General features: G+C 39.7%; 1 protein-coding gene across 1 annotated transcript in view; it reads right to left on the bottom strand.

Annotated features, from left to right (window-relative positions):
- The window catches only part of LOC140142579 (bridge-like lipid transfer protein family member 1), a 110,253-nt gene that overhangs the window by 73,407 nt on the left and 14,002 nt on the right, over window positions 1-22,844 (bottom strand). Inside the window, exons 10-25 of the mRNA XM_072164575.1 lie at window positions 21,509-21,797; window positions 20,878-21,033; window positions 19,813-19,910; window positions 18,543-18,700; window positions 16,778-17,075; window positions 14,730-14,903; window positions 13,915-14,052; window positions 11,923-12,750; window positions 9,880-10,128; window positions 9,105-9,385; window positions 7,076-8,565; window positions 5,535-5,640; window positions 4,827-5,025; window positions 2,166-2,707; window positions 879-1,202; window positions 125-312 (exon numbers count right to left, since the gene is read on the bottom strand). Coding sequence (XP_072020676.1) covers window positions 125-312; window positions 879-1,202; window positions 2,166-2,707; window positions 4,827-5,025; window positions 5,535-5,640; window positions 7,076-8,565; window positions 9,105-9,385; window positions 9,880-10,128; window positions 11,923-12,750; window positions 13,915-14,052; window positions 14,730-14,903; window positions 16,778-17,075; window positions 18,543-18,700; window positions 19,813-19,910; window positions 20,878-21,033; window positions 21,509-21,797 — 5,518 coding nt within the window. The remainder of the gene's footprint in view (window positions 1-124; window positions 313-878; window positions 1,203-2,165; window positions 2,708-4,826; window positions 5,026-5,534; window positions 5,641-7,075; window positions 8,566-9,104; window positions 9,386-9,879; window positions 10,129-11,922; window positions 12,751-13,914; window positions 14,053-14,729; window positions 14,904-16,777; window positions 17,076-18,542; window positions 18,701-19,812; window positions 19,911-20,877; window positions 21,034-21,508; window positions 21,798-22,844) is intronic.

Here is a 22,844-nt window from a genome sequence, read left to right as displayed (position 1 = left end):
CCAGTGATGATATAGGAAGTAATAACCTACCTTAGGTGGGACTATCTGAGCATGAGACATGTCATGGGCATCAGCTAATATACAAGCCATAATAGCACCCAGTGATGATATATGAAGTAATAACCTACCTTAGGTGGGACTATCTGAGCATGAGACATGTCATGAGCATCAGCTAATATACAAGCCATAATAGCACATAGTCTGTTATGTGTAGCGTTGGTGGCTTGAGTAAGATGACTGGTGAAGCCATCAGCTGATTCCAACCAGGCATCTATGGTAGGTACGGCAGCACTCAGCATATTGATGTTACACCTGGTGAGATAGTGACATACATTGATACTGTGTGGTCTTTCCTAACTCAACTCCCTAAGGAAAATTTTAACCCCTAAAATAAAATTCCAACCCTTACCCCCCCCCCCCCCCCAGTAGTGTAAAAGTGGCCTGGTAAACACACAATGTTATATTTACTTTTAGCTAAATTAGTGTAAAATTTAAACATTTTGTATGCTTTGCCTACATTTGTAATGGGTAAAACAATCCAAAATGATGCCCTTTGATAACTGATAATGATACACCATTAAACATGCAAAATACTTGGATCCTGCACCCCCCTACCAAAAAAAACAACCTTTTTACAAAGGCCACACTACATTGATACCTTGTTTTATACACTCAGTGGCAGAGGTAGTGTATTTTACAACCAACCTGTAAGGAAATACTTCAAAACTGGTGGTTGACAGCCAGGGCCCTTGTAAACCCAGGGATTAGGTCTGGTTTCTTTTGTTAGGAACAATAGAACAAAGGTTAAACTGTTGGTTCTGCCAGGGCGCCAGTGGTCGACAGGTAGTTTGGTTTTGAGCCATCCTTAACATACTTACATGTCAATTGGTACTTCTTTCTCACTTGATCTCCTCGGTGCTGGCACGTGAAACCACACAGCCTTGATGGTAGCAAACCCGTCAGTCGTCTTCCCATGTCTCTTGGGAGACAAACATAATGCACTTCTCGACCCTCTTGCAGATGCAGAGGCAGAAGGCCACAGATCGGGTTCATCTGGTCCGTCCTGCATGACGCTCTGGGAGGATCTTGTAGGTCGTACCCTCTGTGTGTCTGTTACAGTGATATCAGGACATGTTGCAGGAATCTTTTCTTGACTTGGTGTTTTGAGAGAACACACTGTTGGAGATGTCTCTTGCATTAACCTGTAAATTTGGATGCAATAATGTTTGTTTTATTTATTCATTTTCATTTTACAGCTTTAGCAGAAGTGTAACCTATGTACAAACCAGATGCATTGAGACAGCCAAGAGTACACATCCTAATCTTTATAATACTGACTGCAATATACATGTATAATATGGTATAACTCTCTGTACACAGGAACGATGTCACCAACGTTTTAACATCTTTCTCCCCCCCCCTGAAAATATGCACAACTTGATGTTTCTGCCCCAACTTGGGATGGGCGATAGTGAATTTGCACTATTCGTGCCGAATAAGGCATCAAAGTGCGCTACTCCTCTTTTCGCCAAACGGCAAGAGTTTCTAGAATGCTGCTAAAATAAGAAAACTTTTAATGCTTTTAATGGTATGTTGAAGTAATGAAGTTGCGATTATATGTTTGAATTTTCACAATGACAACAATAAGTCCTCGTGGCCGAGCGGTCTTAAGGCGTTGTTGATATGATATGTCGATACTGTATAAATGATAGCGGCGCAGTGCAGCGTGGGTTCGAGCCCCGCCTCTGCCGCACTTAATTTCCTTTTTTTTTTAAATTTCATATTATGTTAGGGAAATGTGGCTGTGAGGATGTATGTATGGCGAAGAGTGGTGTGAAAGTGCGCAGAATAAATTTCTCCATCTATTGACTACTTTATTTTGTAATTTAGTTTAGTGTCTTTAAGATATTGCTTTTGATTTGAGTGTTCGGATACTTTTTTGGGGCAGTATATCTAAAGCAAAGAAAACCAAATGGGCTTTTCCAGTTGAAATCCATACACCCCCTATGGAAGACATTGACCTTAATCACCTACACAGGGGGTGTAGATTTCAAATAGAGCCACCCATTCACATATCCCCATTTGAAATTCACACTCCCTGTGTGGAAGATTCAGATCACATCTTCAATATGGGGTGTATGGATTTCAATTGGAATAACACACACCTGTTAAGTCTCCAATTCCTTGAGGTCTGATGACAGAATGAAATCTGTGTCTCCTCAATTCCAAACTCCATCAATATCCATCCAGGACTAACCAACTCTTCCTCCGGCGGTACTCCTTCCTCTATGTCACAGTATCTCTCCATCATCTGCTCCACGTTAAACATCACTCTCGTCTGCGGTTCCATGATGGCAGTTACCGCCAACCGATGAGCTTCTTGCTTCTTGCTCGTCTCCGGTAGACTCCGCAGTTGACAGTGGATCCTGTTCGCTTGCACTCTTGCAAGAACTGACGATTGTACTTGGTTCGGATTGGATGAATCTGGTTGGTCCAGTTGCTCCATACTGCTTCTAGGTCTTGGGTTCGAGCCCAGTAAGCTTGCATTGGTCATAAGTGGAATTAGTGGAGTGATGGTTTTAAGGAGGATTTGGGTTTGTAAAGCGCTGATGCATGTGATGAGGAGTGATGGGTTCCTGCCGATGGATTTGTTGGTAGGATTGCCTACGGTCAGGTTCTTACCGGCTTGAAGGAATAGTATGCTTATCTGGAAACAAATGTTCAAAATCAGTTAATAGTATGCTTACATATATGTATAAATACCTACCTACATACATACATACACACATTAGCCATTTATAATGTGCCATTTCATTTAGACCATGACGCAGCAAACAACAATATGAAAAACACAGTAATGCAATATGACACAAAATATATACAAGTCAGCAGAATGCGTGAGAACATATTCTGTGGACACAAATGTGATTTGACAGAATTCTTGAATGATGTAAGCTAGTGAGTTGGCAGTGCGAATGACAATGGGCAGGTTATTCCACAATGAAGCTTATAGTAGGGATGACCAATGAACCATCAACTTGATTAGAACACTCCCATAGACATGCAGGGAGCTCAACTGTGCACTGCTTGCACAGACATTTCTAAATTGAGCTCATTCTTTTATTTTTCATAATTTTTCTGTAAAAATTGGAGATGTTAATGCCAATTAGGTTTTGTAACTATCCTGCAAATTACAGCAACATAACTTATTTGGTTTTTCTGTAAGTGTGAGTCAAAATTGGTCCATCGCCACAGTGCGCTTTAATTGCCAGTGGCTAAGTACAGCACTGCTCAGAATGGCACAAAATATTCAGATTAATAAGATCAGGTGAAAACCTTGACCTACTGAGCTGTAATTTGGCAGAGTTGTCATTATTACCTCTATCATACCCTCTGTAAAAAGGTTTAAAAAATGGACAAGTAGATCTCTAGTTAAAAATTGAATCACCAACTTCCCTTTGGAATTTCCATATACCTTTCGAGTCATGTTAAATAGACACCTTTCTGAACATAAATGTAAAGTTTCGTGCTCATTTGATGTATTTTTCACCTGATCTCAACCCTAAACATTTTCTTATATTTATACCATCTACACTGACTTGCTGCTATACACGCGCCTAATCAATAATGAGTCTTTCACTCCATTGTTAAAGTACTGTGCTCCTGTAGCATTATGGAGTAACCAGGTCCTAGAGTGTGATGGTTTTGTAGCAGATGACAGTATTCATTCAAGCCTATCAAGGTCAGTTATTAGCCACTTGCTGAATGGCTGGGCATTATCAGTATCAAAGAGATACCTTATGCAGCTGCCAATCACAGTAGAGGTTAAACATTTTGTTAAAACCCCAGAAGTGATATCAGGACAAAGCTGTGCATGTTGGTACTTGATTGTTTGGATTCCTATGTTGAAAATCCCTTGTAGTACATTAGTATTTTTCTTATGTGTAGTGTATATTGTTGTGGAAAAAAAGTTCACCTGGACTTTTGATTTTGTGCCATTTCAGCCATTTGGATGATTTTTGGCAAATGTTTTCTAAAAGCATGATTTCAGTGCTTAGTGTTTGAAGAAATAATTTATGCTATTGACTAGTAAAGTGCCATTTCATAAGAAACCCCTTTGATACTTTCACAATATGTTTGTTTCATGTTTGCATATTATATTAAAATAAAGAAATATAAAAAGGTAAATATATGCTTATACCAATTTTGCTCACATTGATATTTTTAGACTTTGTCAATTTCTTTTGTTCCAATGACCGGTCAGAATGGGAAACTTTGAAAATTCATAATTCATAATTGTAGCAATAGGGGCAACATGAAATTTTGATGGTCATCCCTACTTATAGGGAATAAAATGTTCAAATCACTCAATCGATCAATCGATCAATCAATCAATCAACCAACCAATCCTGATGGATTTGTTGGTATGATTGCCTATAGACGAATCCGACGAGCCAAGTGATGGTCAGGATTTAGTCAGCCATATAGCTGGGGGCCATCCGCGCCAAACTAGCTTAATTCGTTTGGATTGCGATCCAAGACGTCTACTATTGGGAGCGTGTAGCACTTGAGCCGCGTCACGGGAACGGGAAATGCTGCACGAATATGATACTGGCGTCGCATAAAATGGATGGATGGCCCCAGCTATGGCCGTCAGTGAGGTGTAGGAATGCGGCTCGTCGGATTCGCCTATAGCCAGGTTCTTACTGCCTTGAAGGAATTGTATGCTTATCTAGACTAGAAACACATATTCAAACCAATCAATCAATCATTCATTCATTCATTCATTCGATCAATCAATCAATCATCCACTACATATTCCGTACCTTTGGTATTGCAACATCAATGGTAATTGTACTCTCTTTGGTAGCACCTTTCTTGTAATCTGTCTCTGTGCTGGCCGCATTCTGTATAATACTATTTTTACATGATGTCTCTACGCCCCCAACACATTTGGTATGTAGTACGTCAATAATGCCCTCAGGTCGCTGTTGGCTGAGCATGGATTCAAGGACATCTACATATCTGGATTGATGAGAAATAACATTAGTAGCATCAAGCCTGTTGGGAGTAGCCTTTCTTTTCCTTGCTAAATTATTCTTTAATTCTGTTCCTTCTTTTATCTCCATAAATGCTAGAGGACCAAGTATTCCCTAGTTTTGTATTTGTGACACGATCTGGACCATGGAGGCGAAAGGCGGCACATTTGAAATTGAGATAAAGGTAACAATATAGAGTAAAAAAAAACATAAGAAAATACACAAAATTCCATAACTTTAGAACCAACTATGCTAGACCTTCTGTATTTTCAGTATAATTATGATAGCCTAATGTTTGTATACGGTGATAATTATAGTACCTCAATTTTCAAAAATGCCTCCTTTGGCCTCCACGGACCAGATCATGTCACATTTAAGTTACATTTTATAGTTGGTCTTGTCAAGGGAAAAATGTGAGTGAGCCGAATTTGGCCCACAGGCTGCCTGTTGAGTACCCCTGTTTTGATCAGTAAGAGAAAATATATGATATCTTACCTAGTTGAAGCTTCTAAGAGCATAGGAGTAACCAGCACTTGCAGAGTTCCTTGAACTTTAACTAGACATGAGGTCTCACTGATAGCCTTCTGACTGCTGACTATGTCTGTAAAGACCAAAGGGGAAAAAAGGAAAGAAAATCAACACCTCACACGGATACAAACTATCTACAGTATATAACTGTATGCTGAGATCAGAGAAACCAACTGGCAACTCTAGTAGAAGAGAATCTAGAAACATTGATCTCAACACCTCTCACACCACTATACCCACTGTGAAGGAGCCAGTTGAGCTTGAAATTTAAAAAAATGGAACACATGAAAACAAACTCCACGCTTGATTGCTGTTGCCCAACAAGCTGATGAGCACAAATTGTGTAGTGATGTGGTTAAAAACTCTATAACTATTGTTCTTTATAAAAATAACGTCTGACACAAGGACTTGAGCATGTTAGCCAGTTGTATGGACAAATTCCGACAATTCTTATCTTTTGCAGAATTTTTAGAGAGAAAGACGATTTCTTCTTTTCCTCTGATTGATGTTTTGATCAAGACATTTTTTATATAATAGGGCCCTTGCGCAGTAGGTCAATAGGTCAAACTAAGTGAAATCAGTCAAGTGTGGTGGAGGCAGTGCTGTACGGTGCGACCATTTTAGGCGCATTGGCGACTAGATTTTTGCTGATGGCGACTAAATATTCAATCCCTGGCGCCAATGGCGACCAACTGCTGGAGCTTTTAATCGCCAAAAACAAAACATGTATGTAATGTAGCATTCAAGAGTACGAATGTATGCTATGAATATGCATTTATCATGATGTCTCAATGGGGACTTCTTGGAAAACATAGAGGCCTACACTGTACATGCTGCGTATGAAGTATGTAGCGTTCAATGGGAATGTGTAGATCAGAGTACAGCAGCTATGAACATTCAACACACGTGGCTGTTCAGTTTACGTTGGCACAAAATTTGGGCGCCTAAATTTATAATGTTAGGAGCCATTGGCTCCTCAATCAGTTTTTGCACCGTACAGCACTGGGTGGAGGACAAGCAAACTAAGTTTTCTGCACTGTTTCAATGCAAAGTCATGCTCTGAGACAGGAAAACTTGTCTCTAAAACAAAATTTCATCATTAAAATTGTACATTTTTGCTGACAAAATAAAGAAATAATTCTGAACAAATCCTCAAGTGAAAAATTAATATGAAGTGGACATTTTCAGGGCCAGTTTGTCATGAACCTGAGTTTTCCCCATTGCTCAGTGCAGTGAACAGTACTTTGTTTGTCCTCCAGCAAAATTGCCAAGGCATGGATCAAAACAGGAAGTTGTAGGCTGTGTAAGCACTCTATACAATCAAACTCATCAAAAAGCAAACAAAAAGTTAAAGGAGATAACCGAAAGACAAAAAAGGCTAGATATTAGGCCATCCCTTAATTTCAAAACAGACAGACAATAAGAAAAGAAGTCAGGAAAATAAACAATACAATCAATCATATGTAAAAATTAACTTAAATTTCAAATCTTTTTACTAAATAACTCACCAAATTTTGATCCGCCAAATGCAGCCTGCTCAAACAAAACCTCTTCATCCCAAGACTTTGGTCTTCCATTCAACTCCTCCTCATTATCCGACAGAATGACATCACTACCCTCACTCCCCGTCTCCCATCTCATTGTGTCTGCACCATGAAGACTCACCATTGGTGGACAAAGTCCTGCTTGCAACACACTGAACTGGGGTAGCGATATGTTGCCTTTGTTAAGGACAGCTGTCGGTGAGTCCTGTGCATTAAACGGCGGATGCACTGGTGTTGGCGTAACCCAAGCTTCGCAAGATGTCTGTGTGACAAGGTTACGGTATGGAGCTGTGTTGCAACGTGCAACAGTCTCTTGGTACAAGTTAGGATGTTTTGTTTCGGGCATCCGTGTGAGTGCTTCTTCTGAAGATGCGGCGGATAGGTAAGATGGAGATGAAGATGATTTGATATGAGGTTTGCTTGGCGGAGGTTTGTCGGGAGAATCAACTGTTTGCGATGAAAATGACGATAATGTTTCTCCTGTTGCAACTGTGCCTACTGAAACTGGAGATTGTGGTGACTGTGAGCCAAGAGTCTGCTGGGAGTTAGTAGGCTGTGGTGGAAAATATCGCTTTATTGTGCTAACTCGAACGGTTTCATCGGGGGAAAACTCATCATCGTCTGCAGAAAAGTATTCGCTATCTGCTATGCTTCCTGAGGAAAGAGAATCGGCATGATATGCAACAATGGGAATCGAATCTGGAGTGTCAAATTCTGTTTCAAGTGATGCCTGTTGCGAAGTTTGCACTGACGATGCTTCCGAAGAATACATGCGACCTTGTGGGTATTTCACAGCATCTGCGCTCATGTTACGAGAGTGCGTCATCGTCGTTGATGACCCCCATTGTGTCATTGTCTCGACTGGCAAGCTATGGCAGCTACCAACCCACGGACTAACATGACTAGATTTACTTGTAGTTGGCACTGAACCTACGGTTATGGAAGAACCTCTCCTATCAATTATGGTCGGTTCGGACGCAAGGCTCGCTCCCACCGTGCTGGCGCTTTCTGTGTGAACTTGTGCAGCAATCAGCTGGGAATCCTGCACTGATGGAGTACTGCTGGAATCCATTTGCACCTGATCGTCAGGGCTTGGCGCTTCATCTGGCGAAGCAACCTCTTCAGCTTCGGCTGGTTGGACTTCACCTATCTGAGTGGGAGCTGTGACAAATGCATTCGTAAACTTGAATTCCTTTGATGGTGATTCTGCCGGTGATCGGTCGCACACGGCAAACACCCACTGCCCCTTTTGCAGTATGCTTTTACCATAGTCGTTTTCGGTGTCATGGATAGATGATAACCCGGTAGCTCTTCCATTGGGGCTTTCTTGCAGGTTGAGGAATTGCCTGTTGGTACTCTTTGAGCTGAAGAACAAGCAGCCACCAAGGCATCCACATTTTATTTCTGTCTGTTCTTCCCGAAGTGGACCAGCATTAGGCCATAAGAACCACAGCCTGTAAGCAAAGGAGCAAACATAGATAAATTTAATGGTAGAAAAAAATGCACAAAATGAAAAACATCTTTCCTCAGTATACCAATCCCACATGTCCAGCCATATTGTTTTCTGTTTACTTTCAAATTATTTTCCAACAAATTTGAATCCAAAATAATTGTGTAAAAAATATTTGCATGATTTAAAGTTTGAATCAGTCAAAATATACCACATGCATTTTGGGAACTATTTTCTTCCGCAGGGTTAGCACCAAACTTTCACTAATCGAGCTATGTAACATCAAATATGGATTTGTTTAAAAAGAATTCTGAACTAAAGTAGATTAGAAATTTCATTTAAATGATCACAGCTGCCTTACACTGTGTGATAAACGCCGGCATGCGTGTAACACGGAAGTGAATCCAACCATGCCAACTCACTCCTGGTAAGTTAATGTTTTTATTCAGCATCCAAGGTTATGTGTTGGCATTCAACACATTGTATTTTGAAAATTGATTTTTGTTTTTTTAGTTTTTTGCCTAAAGTGCAATGCAAATTTACCTCTGGCTACGCCGGTCATGCACCTTCAGAAAGAAGGCCTGTGCTTTCTGCATTATTTTACGATCCAAGAAACTTGCTGAGTCCACATGTAGAGGTCCAAAGCACATGCTACCACATTCCAACCATGGTATCACAGCTTCCTCATCATTCCTAGAACGGATTCCTTTCCCTGTTTTGTGCGCTACATACTGATGAACTTTGACCTTTTCAATGGCTATGCTGACCCCGTCATCTACTAGTTGACTATGTAGATTGCAAGTTGCCACACGCATTAAATTAACCTAAAAAAGTTAAAACAAAATAAAAAGGTCATTTTTTAGTGCATGTACAAACCCATATAATTATGATTTATTCTGTTCTCAAAATACTTCATCAACAAGTTATGCCCTGATAAATATATAGACATTTTACGACTGATAGAAAGTGTTTGTTTTGTTCTTTTTTTGGTTGGTTAGTTTGTTTTCTATGTACCACATAGCTCATTTTCTTTTAAAATAAAGCATAGCACTTAGGTTTTTTACCAAATGTGTCTGAAACAGGGTTTTTTTTGGCCTAACCAATGTTAGGTCAATGCTTTGAGGTTAAATTTATGTTCAAAGTTATCAAAAGATGCAGTAATATTTCACAACCGAAAGAAACCCTTATTAAAAAAATATATTTTTAAACACTGCAATGGATGAACATTCTTTGAAGAAATGGTAGACATTCTTTTTTTGTGATGTGTTTATGGGCAGAGTTTTGCAAAATTATAGCAAAATAACAAAAACACACATACCTCTATCCTTGTAGCACAACCAGATTCCACCAGCAAAAGTTCCACCATCTTGACACTAACCCTCACCATGCGGTACTTGAGGTCGTCTTCTGTGGGACATATCTTGGGATAGCATGGTTCCTTGACTCGACATAAAGTCTGTGGCAACATATGCACACATGTATCTGATGTGCAGGGGTTAGTCAAGTCATCTAAGGGGTCAACAGCAAGATGAACAAAGAGTTGCACGAAATTGACGAGTGACAGCACCTGCAATATAAAGTGAAATGTCTATAGTAAACTGTGTAGAGTGAATTTTGTACATCAATAAAATTAAGTGGAGGAAGTCAAGTTATACAGTGTTGATGTCCTTGTTGCGTTTTTAAAACTTGCACCAAATCCGATAATGGGGATAAGGCTTCTGTAAGAGTAGACTACCCCGTAGTCCACTTGCCCATTGTGCATACTTATCTGGATATTGTATTTAAGCTTAAAACTCTGATTTAATTAATGTGTGCACAATTGATAGATTTTCACATCTGTTCTTTTCAGTCACCCTACTCCCTCTGTTTGTTAGCTTCCCAAGTGGACTACTGACTTTGGATTGCGGTCAGAGATGCTTAACACGGCTGTCTATGAGCTTCTATGGATGAGATTGTCGGAAATCTGGCCTACTAAAATTGGCCATGATGTAATGCATCTTTAAATGGATCTGGCTTGTGATTGGTCGCCCGATCTCGTTATGGTTTAAATCCTCCGGTACCTGTCATTACCATTAATAACTACATGGTACATAAGTATGTGGCCTACCCCGCCTTTGTGTTGTGTAATTGCATGAACGCGTCAATAAGTGCATGAACGCGTCAATAAGTGCATGAACGCGTCTTGTATTTGCTTGCGGTTAAATTTGATTGATAAACAAGTATGATTGACAGTGTGAGTGCTAGGGACTTTGCCCGTTCAAAATCCCGTTTAAAATTGAAAGTCCATAGTCTATTTTTAACATGGAATTTCGCGATTAATAAACTGGCAGATTCTAAAATCAGAATTGTTCAGTATTGAAGTGCCAATACAATTATGACATTATGATATGTTGCATTCAATAATATAAGCCTATGTACACTTTACTTTTACTGTCTCTAATATAATTATAATAAACTTTTTCATAACAATTTTATACTAGTATTTTGATGTAATTAATACCAGTATAATTTCGAGTTCAACTGAATGCTTTCATCATGATTAACATCAAAAATAGACTATGGCATAGTCTACTGTAAGAGTGAAAATGTCCGCGCTGCATTTATTTTCACGGTTTTCACGTTACAAGCTGCTACCGCAAAAATTACAACGCGCGAATATATTCATTTAGTGTATAGGTCAGTGTAAGGAAATTTAGAATTGTGAATTTAAAAACAATCGAAACAGTTCAAAATTGGCAAAGTGGGAAAATTAATCACACAAAAAATTCCACTTTTCAGTATTGAAGATTGGTGTGGTCATAATGCTCTCCCTTCAAAGCATATTAATAGACCAGTCCCTTAATCTTCCAGTCCCCACTGCAAACTGTTGCAACTTGCAAGTACCCCAAAACTTCAATGCAGTAACCTTTTGTTTACCCGAGCCGATAAATGCTCACTGAGAAGTTATTCATTAGTAGAACACCAGCGCTGTCCTCTTCAGAGCCTTATTTCACTCTTTTTATGATGAGCACTCCATTGTAAATTCCTCTTTGTGAAGCAAGTGCCACACCATTGTAACGGTCGACCCGGGCTGATGTAACGCAACAGGCAGGACTAGGTGTAGAGCTATGAAAAGTGTTATTGAGGAATAGGTCATTGGTAGAACATCCACACTGTCAACATCGAAGCCTATTTTCACAGTATAGTGGGCACTGAGGTCTCTGGACTAGGACCCAGACTTCGGCGGGTTAAACCGGTTTTATGAATGCAATTTTATCGCAGCAAAATCAGCATAATTTAATATAACTTAGCAGAAAAGATGTTTCATTGATTCTCACCTTTTCTGGACTTACTGTGAGTGCAGAAAAATATGATAACTTACCTGTGGCAAAGTCAGTCTACCACTGACAACCCCAACCTGTAGCTCAATCAGCCAGGCATACTCCAATGTGTAGGAGTCTATTGGTGAACTTACCTGTGGCAAAGTTAGTCTACCACTGACAACCCCAACCTGTAACTCAATCAGCCAGGCATACTCTAATGTGTAGGAGTCTATTGGTGAACTTACCTGTGGCAAAGTCAGTCTACCACTGACAACCCCAACCTGTAACTCAATCAGCCAGGCATACTCTAATGTGTAGGAGTCTATTGGTGAACTTACCTGTGGCAAAGTCAGTCTACCACTGACAACCCCAACCTGTAACTCAATCAGCCAGGCATACTCTAATGTGTAGGAGTCTATTGGTGAACTTACCTGTGGCAAAGTCAGTCTACCACTGACAACTCCAACCTGTAACTCAATCAGCCAGGCATACTCTAATGTGTAGGAGTCTATTGGTGAACTTACCTGTGGCAAAGTCAGTCTACCACTGACAACTCCAACCTGTAGCTCAATCAGCCAGGCATACTCCAATGTGTAGGAGCCTATTGGTGAACTTACCTGTGGCAAAGTTAGTCTACCACTGACAACCCCAACCTGTAACTCAATCAGCCAGGCATACTCTAATGTGTAGGAGTCTATTGGTGAACTTACCTGTGGCAAAGTCAGTCTACCACTGACAACCCCAACCTGTAACTCAATCAGCCAGGCATACTCCAATGTGTAGGAGTCTATTGGTAGACCTTCATCAGAGAACATAGCATGAGCCCTAAGTTGTAGACCAGACAGTCCTAAATGGCCTGCATTCAGATGGGATTCTTCAGGTGGTCTCTGTTGGTATAATGAGAGCAAGATTAGGGTGAGCCACATGGGATGGGATTCTCACTATAATGGGCTATTCCACTTAAAAACCATACACCCCTATATGGAAGACATGACTTTAATCTCCCACAGAGGGGTGTAGATTTCAAATGAAGTCACCCATGCAGGTAGCTCCATTTGATATTCACACTCCCTTTGAGAAATATTAAGATCATGTCTTCCACAGGTCGTGTATGGATTTATACTGGAATAGCCCAATAGATGAAGCCATAACTACAAAAATGGAGGCCCTCACCAGCTACAGGGTCTGTGGATAACACAGACGATGCCATTTCTTACCAACCCAAAACACAGACCCTCCAAATCTGTAGATAGTTTGCCCTCCACTTCCTATACATGCTTCCCTGGGTCAGACCAGACTGCATCCAACAATCAATGCAGCTTTCAGCTGCGCAGTGATATTTGAAGAAGCTTCATTGATGATTTTAACTATACTTGCAAACCCCAGATACCAATGTAGTAACAGGAGACAGCAGGAGTTGTAATGTGGCCTCTTTATAATCCCCTCGTTTAGTTGAAAATAATTGCTCTGCTGCTCTCAAATAGTATGAATACTCGCCCATCTGTACCCCCCCCCCCCCCACACACACACACACCCATGTGTAATCGCCTCCAAACATGGGCGCCATTTAGGACTATGCCGTCTGAATCCGTACTCAATTAACACACCAAGGACGTTTTCTGCCATTTTTTTGTGTACTTCAAGTTTTGTGTGTATGGAATTTTATTTACCTAGCAACTACCGGACATTATATCTCATGTATGATACAGTCTGTCTACTCTGAAGTACAAAGTACTGACGCAGACGCGCACATTGTGCCGACTTTGAAGACACGCATACCTGCAGCAGAGATGCAGCACTAGGCACTGTTAACGCGCTGTATACGCGCGCGTTTTCACTTTGTACTTCAGAGTGGACAAACTGTAGAGGACATATTTCGCAAATACATTACACATACAACTGCGGTCATTTGCAGACATCCTTGAACTGTGGAAGGTTTCCCACTGCAGAATGGTCCACGATTTGAAAGTAAAAATCGAGTATGTGTCCTCGATCGTTTAATGGCAACCACCTACACACCCCCACACACAAACAAATGCACCCCCTCTTACCTTTAAAGCATCAGATACCAATATAGTAACAGGAGACAGCAGCAGTTGCAATGTGGTCTCTTTGTAGCCTTTGTTTAGTTCAAAACACAATTGTTCTAGCATAGCAATAGGGCAGCCGGTTTCTGCATCACCACAATACTGAAATGAAAAATCATGAAGTTATGGTGTGTCGGTCTGAGTTTGTCCTGTACCTTAACCCCATTTGAAATTCACACTCCCTTCTTCTTCTTCACAATCCTGGAACCTAGGATTGATTGCAGAGATGGTCCCCCTTTTCTTTTCGAATAGCTCTGACACTTTATGTGCACAGGGTTTGACTCTTACATGGGACCAATGGCTTTACGTGACTTCTGAACCCCTAGACGTCACACATACCTGCACATGCTAAGCAGTGTATGGTGGTGAGAAGAAATTCTACCATTTTATTCTGTCACAGTAAAGTAAATGAACATAATTCTTGTTTATGGATGCACCATTAGATGTTCAGGTGGGGTAGGAAGTTTTTGAAAAAAACAACTTCACCCACTACATGAGCAAAAAAACTTTTCCCACCAACACTAAAAAAAAGAAACTTTCCCCACCTAACTGACAGTGTATAAATGCATAAAAAAAAAACTTTGCCGCCTTAGCTGGTGTAAAAAATTTTTTACCCGACCCCAACTTCCTACCCCCCTTTGAAGTCTAATGATGCACTTCTTAGAAGATTTAAAGGTCATGTCTTCACGGCGAATATAGATTTCAACTGGACTAGCCCAGTATAAGTAAATAAGAATAATGTATAAATTGAGTTTTAAAGCATTACACTGTGTACTCACCATAGGCAGATAAGCTTTAAGGCCTTCAACATTGAGTGATGCTGTTACCTGTAGAGGGCGTAGTGACATGGCGTTAAGTAGGTACTCTTTCTGGCCCTCCTCAAAGTCATGAGGTAATGACAATGGTGCGTCAAAAAAGTCTGTCGTTCTGTCATGGATACCAAGGTAGTTCTCCTGTCAATGATAAAATTATTTTGTAACACATCATATTCAAAACCCATCAGGGTTCCATAATTCAAAATTTAGATTTGAACTGATGATGATCCCATCTCTGCCCTCATGAAATATAACTTAAAAGTGCAATTTGCTCCAGATATTTTTTGCTTTTAATTCATTTATTTCAATTTTACTGCATCAGTAGATCGATACCCAGTAGCAATTAATGCTACTAATGACTTCCCACGAAAAAAGTGGATTTGCATTCAGTTAATCTCTGTTACCCGATTGAAATTAATTAACTATTTCAAATAAAGATTGGAAAAGTTCAGAAAACTAGGTGCAGAAAGTGGTAATTATTTAGCATACTAGGGGTTCAAAATAGTGGACAAGAAAATGCATCATGGTACCCTTTTGATTGAGAATACAGCCCAGGCCCCCAACTCAACACAAAAGTTGACAACCATGAGAGTTACCAAATCTTTCAAAGGCCCCCTTTGCAATGATTTTTCATCAAATTTACCCCCGTTTTTTCATACAAAATCGAGGACAAAATTTGCCAAAAACAACCCCTTTTTTGTGGTTATCAATGACCAGAATTTCAAACACCCCTTTTTAATGATTAGAATTTCAAACATAAAATTTCTGGATTTTCTTAAGTACCCCTTTTATCCAAATTTCGCTGACAGTGCAAATTAAATACCCCTATTTTGCTGATTTCACTGTCAATTTTCAAGGACAGTGCAAATTAAATACCCCCTATTTTACCAATTTCACAGTCCTTGCTACTGGTAAAAAAAATTACCCCTTTTCCGCGCAATTTGGGAGCTCTCATGGTTGTCAACTTTTGTGTTGAGTTGGGGGGCTGGGAATACAGCTTATTTAGACAATGTCATCATGGGGTCAACAGGAAAAATATTTTCCTAACGAGTAACATTATGAAGACCTCGCAATATGCAAAAGAAAGAAAAGTACAAATGTTCGTCATTTTTCAGTACTCAAAGGCGTGCCGCAAGGTTCGTGAAAAGTGACTACGGATGCACGAGCAGTGTTACTACAATGCTTCAAGAACTTGGGTGGGACACCCTAGAAACCCGCAGGACTCATGATAAACTCATTACCATTTTTAAGGAAACACACGGACTCATCCCAAGTAATATTAGTCATCTCCAGGTCAGCAAATTCCCTTCTGGCAACATACGCACCCATTCATCTCATAATCTCAACTACAATATTCCCCAATCAAATGAAGACTGCTACAGGAAATCACTTTATCCATGCACCATCCCCCAATGGAATGCGCTCCCCCCGGACGTAAAGACAGCAGCTACTGTGCAGAGCTTCAAAACCAAGCTGCAAGACGACACCAGCACCAGAAATTAGCAATGCATGGTGCGGAACCTGCACGTCAACAGCCGCTTCCGGGGCGTTTTGTGCAGAAACCACATCAAGATCAACATCAAGACAACAAAATTACTTCACGGCAGTAAACATCATTCTCTTACACAACACACACCCTATACTCTTGATCATGTCTCTCATGCAGATTTGTGTTCAGGCTAAATAGTTGCTTTTGTGTTAGAGTTTAATAAACTGGATCATCCATAAACAAACGGCAGCTGTCTTCGGAATACTTTGATTTAAAATGGTCTATGATATACAGCTACATCAGACCCAAGCCTGATGGCTTTAATATTCTTCCAAAGGACACAGTTCTCTCAATTCTAAATGCACCATGGGGGAGAGACTAAATGCAATTTATAGGTGATGCAACTAAATTCCCAACTTTTTCCAGGACAATAAACCAGCAAGTCAACACACCCGGAATTGAACCCAGGACATCATGTACCCTCTCCTACAATTACATCTATCACCATGATCCTACACCCTACCTTAAGTGCCAGAACACACTTGACCACCGTCCCGTAAGCCATGATGACCGCAGGTCCAACATCCACTTCAACATTCAACATATCTGGTGTCAATTCTGATGGTATGGGTAACCCAGATGACTTCATCCATCCGCCATATGAACTCTTTGGACCCAGGAAGGTGTGACTCGTACCGGTACCTGTTGATGTCTTCTTGACCAGGACAGTCGGGACGTCTTCGTCCAGTGGGACAGGATGATAGGTGTATGTAACGCTTACCACCACGTAGGGCGCCCCTGCACATTCTGTCCACCCATCTCTGAATTTCAAATATTAGAGGAGAGGGAAGGAACACAAATTAATCACTCTTGCTTATAAGCCTATAAATAGTATTTATCTTCAGTCCACTTACTAGATGCTTTAGCAGACTAGTCTAGCCCTTCTAAACATCTTCTGATGGAGAAGCACTCAGGATCGAAGGTACATACCCTGATAACTTGTATTTATGTGACACAATTTGGCTTGCTTAAACCTAATAGTGCGTGCTCTATCTTCAGTCCATGATTTACTTGATTCTTTAACACCCAAGTCTAACCCTTCTAAGCAACTCTTTGCTGAGTAGCACTCAAGAAGGTATATACCCTGATAACACATATACAGGTAACACAACTTCTAAGTTCCCCCTAATACTGTTAATAATGTAAAAATGTAAAAAGATATGTATAGCCCTATTTGTTTTACCCCTGTGGACCAATTTCTAGCGTCATACATCATTGCGTTCAGTCACAATGGTTAATTATGTATGAAAAGAGGCCGTTTTAAAAGTTGCACCTGAGCCCATAGCAGTCAGGTGTTCTGTAATTAGGGATTCAATCATGTTTCACCGTTGTTCATCACTGATTAACAGCGATGGGTCTGCGTCGTCTGCGTGGTTTATTTCGCGAGGGAAGCTTTAGCTTTAGCAACGAAAACAAGCTAAATATCGTCCAATTCACACGATTATTTCATGAGGAATGACCAGTTTAGTCATTGCCACTAAACACAAGAAGGTCGATGCTTTCCTGTTGATAGCAGCAAAAGAACTACAGAGCAGTATTTATCCGCTTCCCCCAAAATAATGAAAACAACAACATGTTGCGCACACAAGTTCCAGGTATGGCAAATTTCTGACGCGGTTCGCGTACACACGCTTCCATTAACTTGTGTTCGCGTATACGCTACTGGCAAATTGTGGATTCATCACGGATTAACAACGATTGGCGCCTGTACAAAGGTACGGGAAAAGTTGTTGAACAAACACATGAATAGGCCTTGCCTGCTGAATTGTTTGAGAGTTGACTCCTATGGACTTAGATGCAACTTTTAACACAGTTTAAAACGGTCTTTTTTTTACATAATGAACCATTGTGATTGAACGCAATGACGTGTGACGCTATAATTTGTTCCATAGGTGTAAAACAAATAAGGCTACACATGTCTTTTTACAAGTTTGCATTTCGTCAAATATTTTTCGATTTATTTGAAAGAGTATTTAGGGGGAACTTAGAACTTGTGCTATGAGCTCAGGTGCAACTTTTAAAACGCTCTCTTTTCTTACATAATTAGCCATTGTGACTGAACGCAATGATGTGTGACGATATAAATTGGCCCACAGAGGTAAAACAAACAGGGCTATATATATCTTTTTACATTTTTACATTTCTTAAAATATTTTTCGACTTATTTAAAAAAGTATTAGGGGGAACTTAGAAGTTGTGTTCCCTGTATACACCCAGCCTTTACTTACCCTGTGGTAGCTTTCTGCCATCCTGGTTTGCTCAAGCCTAAGAGCGCCTTATCCTCTGTCCATTTACTTGATGCTTTAGCAGACCTATCTAACCCTTCTAAGCAACTCCTTGCTGAGTAGCACTCAGGAAGGTGTATCAGCCCATTAATGCTATCAGCCTGCAATCAAACACAGAAAAGAAAAATCTCTGGATTTATATGGCACAATGCACATTATAGTCTATATATCTACCTCAAGTACCTGGCACTAACTTTGAAGTTCAGGTTACAGTCGGGTTACAGTTGGGTTACAGTCAGTCTACTCTGAAGTACAAAGTACCGATGCGGACACACACATTGTGCCGACTTTGAAGGCATGCACACCTCAGCAGAGACGCAGCACTGCACACTGTTTGCGCACTGTATACGCGAGCGTTGTCACTTTGTACTTCAGAGTGGACAAACTGTAGCGTGGTTTCATGCGTGTACATATGCAGCACGTTGATCGCACACATAAAAGTATGCATACGCACCAAGTAACGCTATAGCTAACGCAGAACACGCTGAACTTCAAAGCTGGTGCCGGTGACTCAAGGTAGATAAATAGACTATACATAATTCTGTTAGACAACATACAACTCATTTAGTATCATTCTGTGATGCAGCTCACAGCACCATAATCAACCTACATATAGAATAACCATCACAGCCAGGATCAACTCCCCAAGTTTTGTATGGATTACAACTGGACAATTAAATCAAACTTGATTTCGCTAGTCCTCAGGTTTGCTTGTCCTAAAGTTCACTATAATCCTAAGGTTCGCTAGTCCTAAGGTTCTTAAGTCATAAGATTCCCCACTCATACGGTTCGGTAATACCAAGGTTCACTAGTCCTTAGGTTTGCTAGTCAAAAGGTTCCTTAGTCCCAGATTCTCTAGTCCTAAGATTCACTAGTCCTAAGATTCGCTAGTCCTCAGGTTCGCTAGTCCTCAGGTTTGTTAGTCCTCTGGTACACTTGTCCTAAGGTCCGCTAGTATTCTGGTTCACTATAATAGTCCTAAGGTTTGCTAGGTGTAAGGTTTGCTAGTCCTCTAGTCTGAAAATTTGCTAGTACACTAACCCTAACCATTACTTTTGGACTAGTGACCTCTTTTTATATTTTGGACTAGCAAACTTTATTTTCAGACTAGCAAACCTTTATCTAGATAAACAAACCTTATTTTCAGCTTAGCAAACCTCATGACTAGAGCAAGTCCACGGTAGGATAGGATACATTAAGAATATAAGCTTACCTTAAGTAGTACCCTGACAGGGACCGTCTCTGGTAGGTAGTCAGAAAATGGCAGAACTATGGAGAGATCCAATTCATGACCCACAAAAGCCACAAATACTGAAATGGAAATGAAAAATTTATAAAATGTTATATTTACTTGTGAAACTGTATTTATTTAATTTTACTGTTCCAGCAAATGGATACTCAGCTAGCAATATGTAAAAAACAAAGTTGTTTGCTTGCCCTATTTTGAAATTCATGAATAAAGTTTTACTGTACAAAAGGATACAGAGAAATTTAAGAAATACAGACAATCTGACAACCGTCTGAAAAGTTAGTCTTAGTCTTAGTAAAAAAACTTTCTTTCCTGAAGGCAGTATGTCAACAATGCCCATAAAAGTTGCTTTTTGCCTCGTAAAAATACCGCATTTGTTATCATTTTCTGCCGTTCCTTTTCTTCTATGAAGGCACCAGATGAATCAACCTTCTTTTTACGCACTACTAACCAATCAAGGGTCATGGGAAGTTTGATTGACAATGCCGTCATATGCAAACTAGCCTTATTTATTCAGTCTCACATTATAGCATTAATTTAAGTGGAACAGCAAGGCAACACATCAAGTTGTTCCATGCAAAACTAATGCTATTTCCTTTGTTATATCAGGAGATAGAGACACTGCTGGGTCTCAAAAAAACAATACATTTTTTTCTCATTCTTAAACAAATCATGTTTACATGTAATTTACTTCCATTTTTGACGGCCATTATTATCAAGTTCAACAAGTCGCTCCAATGCACAAAACTGGGGAATGAGTTCTTCACACGCGGACACAAAATATTACACCGCTCAGACGTGGGAGATCGCTATGCGCATACCATCTTACACGCAATGCAAATGATACACACAACTACACAGTTCAATATGCATCCAGGTGTGCTCTACTGTCTCATATAACACTGGCAAGATATAGTGACATTCATTGCTAAAACAACAACTGTTTAAGAATGAGTAAATCAGCATTGTTTCATTTACAATGACACACACGAAAAAAACTTTCCCATTTCATGTACAATGACATCTTACCATTTTGTTGATGCTGTGAAGAACAGTCAATCCAGTTATACTCATTGGCAGGCATGATCAGCTCAAACTCCTTCAGAATTATGTTAATGTGCATTGTGTATGGGACAAAAGTGTACAGCTCCTGACGACATTTGCTGGACCAATCAGACATCAGATCTGAAGAAAAGAGTCAAATATTGCCACATTACTCCTTTAAGAATGTTGACATGCAATTTGTACAGGACTAAAGTATACAGCTCCTGAAGACCTTTTGACAGATAAATGAAGATATCAGATCTGATATAATTCATAGTCAGTGGCTATGGTTTAGCTTTGTTAGCGCTGAATTTCATTGGTTTCTGCATGCCGTCTATCATACTATAGAAGAAAGCATTTGTGTCGTCACAGAAGACACTTGTCGAAGCTTACGATAACTTAATTGTTGCTAAATAATACAGTGTTTTGTTATTAAAATAATATTTAACTGACTAAGAATGAGAATAAATGATTGGAATTTTTCTTTGCTATCCTCTACCATGTAATAGATGACAGGCAGGTCCAATATTTTTATCGTAGTGGACACACAGTAGAGGAGAGTAAAAGCAAAATTCCTTTTGTTTATTCTCTAAATAGGGATTACACATGTACTTACCAGATATGAAAAACTTGTGTCCAAATATGAGGTACCATACGGCTTTACTGAATGTCAGTTTCACCTCCCAGTTTTGATGATGATTCCAACGCCTTGGATAATGCACTATAATCTCAAACTGTAACGTCTCACTTTCCACAAAGGACCTATACTCCATACTCGTTGATGACTCCACATGCAGCAGCTGTCCTGTGACTATACTCTGGAAGCCATCTGGGCCAACAAGAAGTGGTGTGCTTACTTCAATATAGGATCCAGCACCTATATCTATATGGACTGCTTGTGTTTCCTACGATAAAACAAAACAATTATTACACCCAGTTTGAGTGGTATAGTATAGGCATTTGCATTGACTATTTTTAAATGCCTTTCTAATTATTACTCATTTCTGGAGTTATATTTTATTTTATTCAAGTATTGCATCAACAACATAGCGATATCACTGCAAAAGATTCTTAATATTGAAGAGTTCATAGGCATACTGAGACGGGGCGGCAAGAGGCAGCAAGTTGCCTCTCCTGGCTCGAAATACTGGGACAAAATTTACCCAAAGTTGCAATGTTAATCTTCATTTGCCCTGGTTTTAGGCCACAATTGTCCCAATTTGGACCCATTTTAGTGTTAAAATTACAACGTTAAAATTGTCCCGGTAAAGTCGTTTAAGTAACGAGTCAGCAAGACAACTTGGAAATTTTGCCCCTTGGCTCAGTGGCCCAGACACGCCCCTGGAAGATTTCAGATCTAAAAGTCAATAAACCCAATTTTCAAACTTTTTGATTCAAGGCCACTAACATCTACTATTATCTATTCCAACTTTGATGACACCTCTGTCACTTTCATAGAGGTAGGAGAGCAATATTCTAAGCATATTAATGCTGTATTGATTTCAGATTTATATGCTCCATTGCATTAGCACCCACGAACCTCCTCTCACTGTGAATGGAATTTGTCCAGTGTGACGTCACTAGGTGTCACCATAGCTGGAATGTATAATAGCTTTAAATTTAAATTGACTCAAAGCCCTATTTTATTAAAAAAATCATTATTATCTTCTTTATATTTTACGAGTTACATTTGCCTATCCCAAATTGAGAAAAATTGATATATCGGTTTTGCATCTCTTCATATCCCTTTACAAGGTAAAAACAAGTGTAACTTAATACAACTTGTCACTAGCAATACAAGTTTCATGGTTCTTGACTTGCGTGGTTCTTAACACTAACACTTTGACCACTATAAATAAAAAAAATATGCAAATAACCTCATTTTCATAATAACAAATATGCAAATTATATCCCCAAAAATATTTTTGAACCAAATATTTGAAAAAAACAAA

Source organism: Amphiura filiformis, chromosome 2 (assembly GCF_039555335.1).
Source record: "Amphiura filiformis chromosome 2, Afil_fr2py, whole genome shotgun sequence".
NCBI lineage: Eukaryota > Metazoa > Echinodermata > Ophiuroidea > Amphilepidida > Amphiuridae > Amphiura > Amphiura filiformis.
The sequence above is the reverse complement of the archived record's forward strand: the minus strand, read 5'-3'. Positions and strand labels throughout refer to the sequence as shown.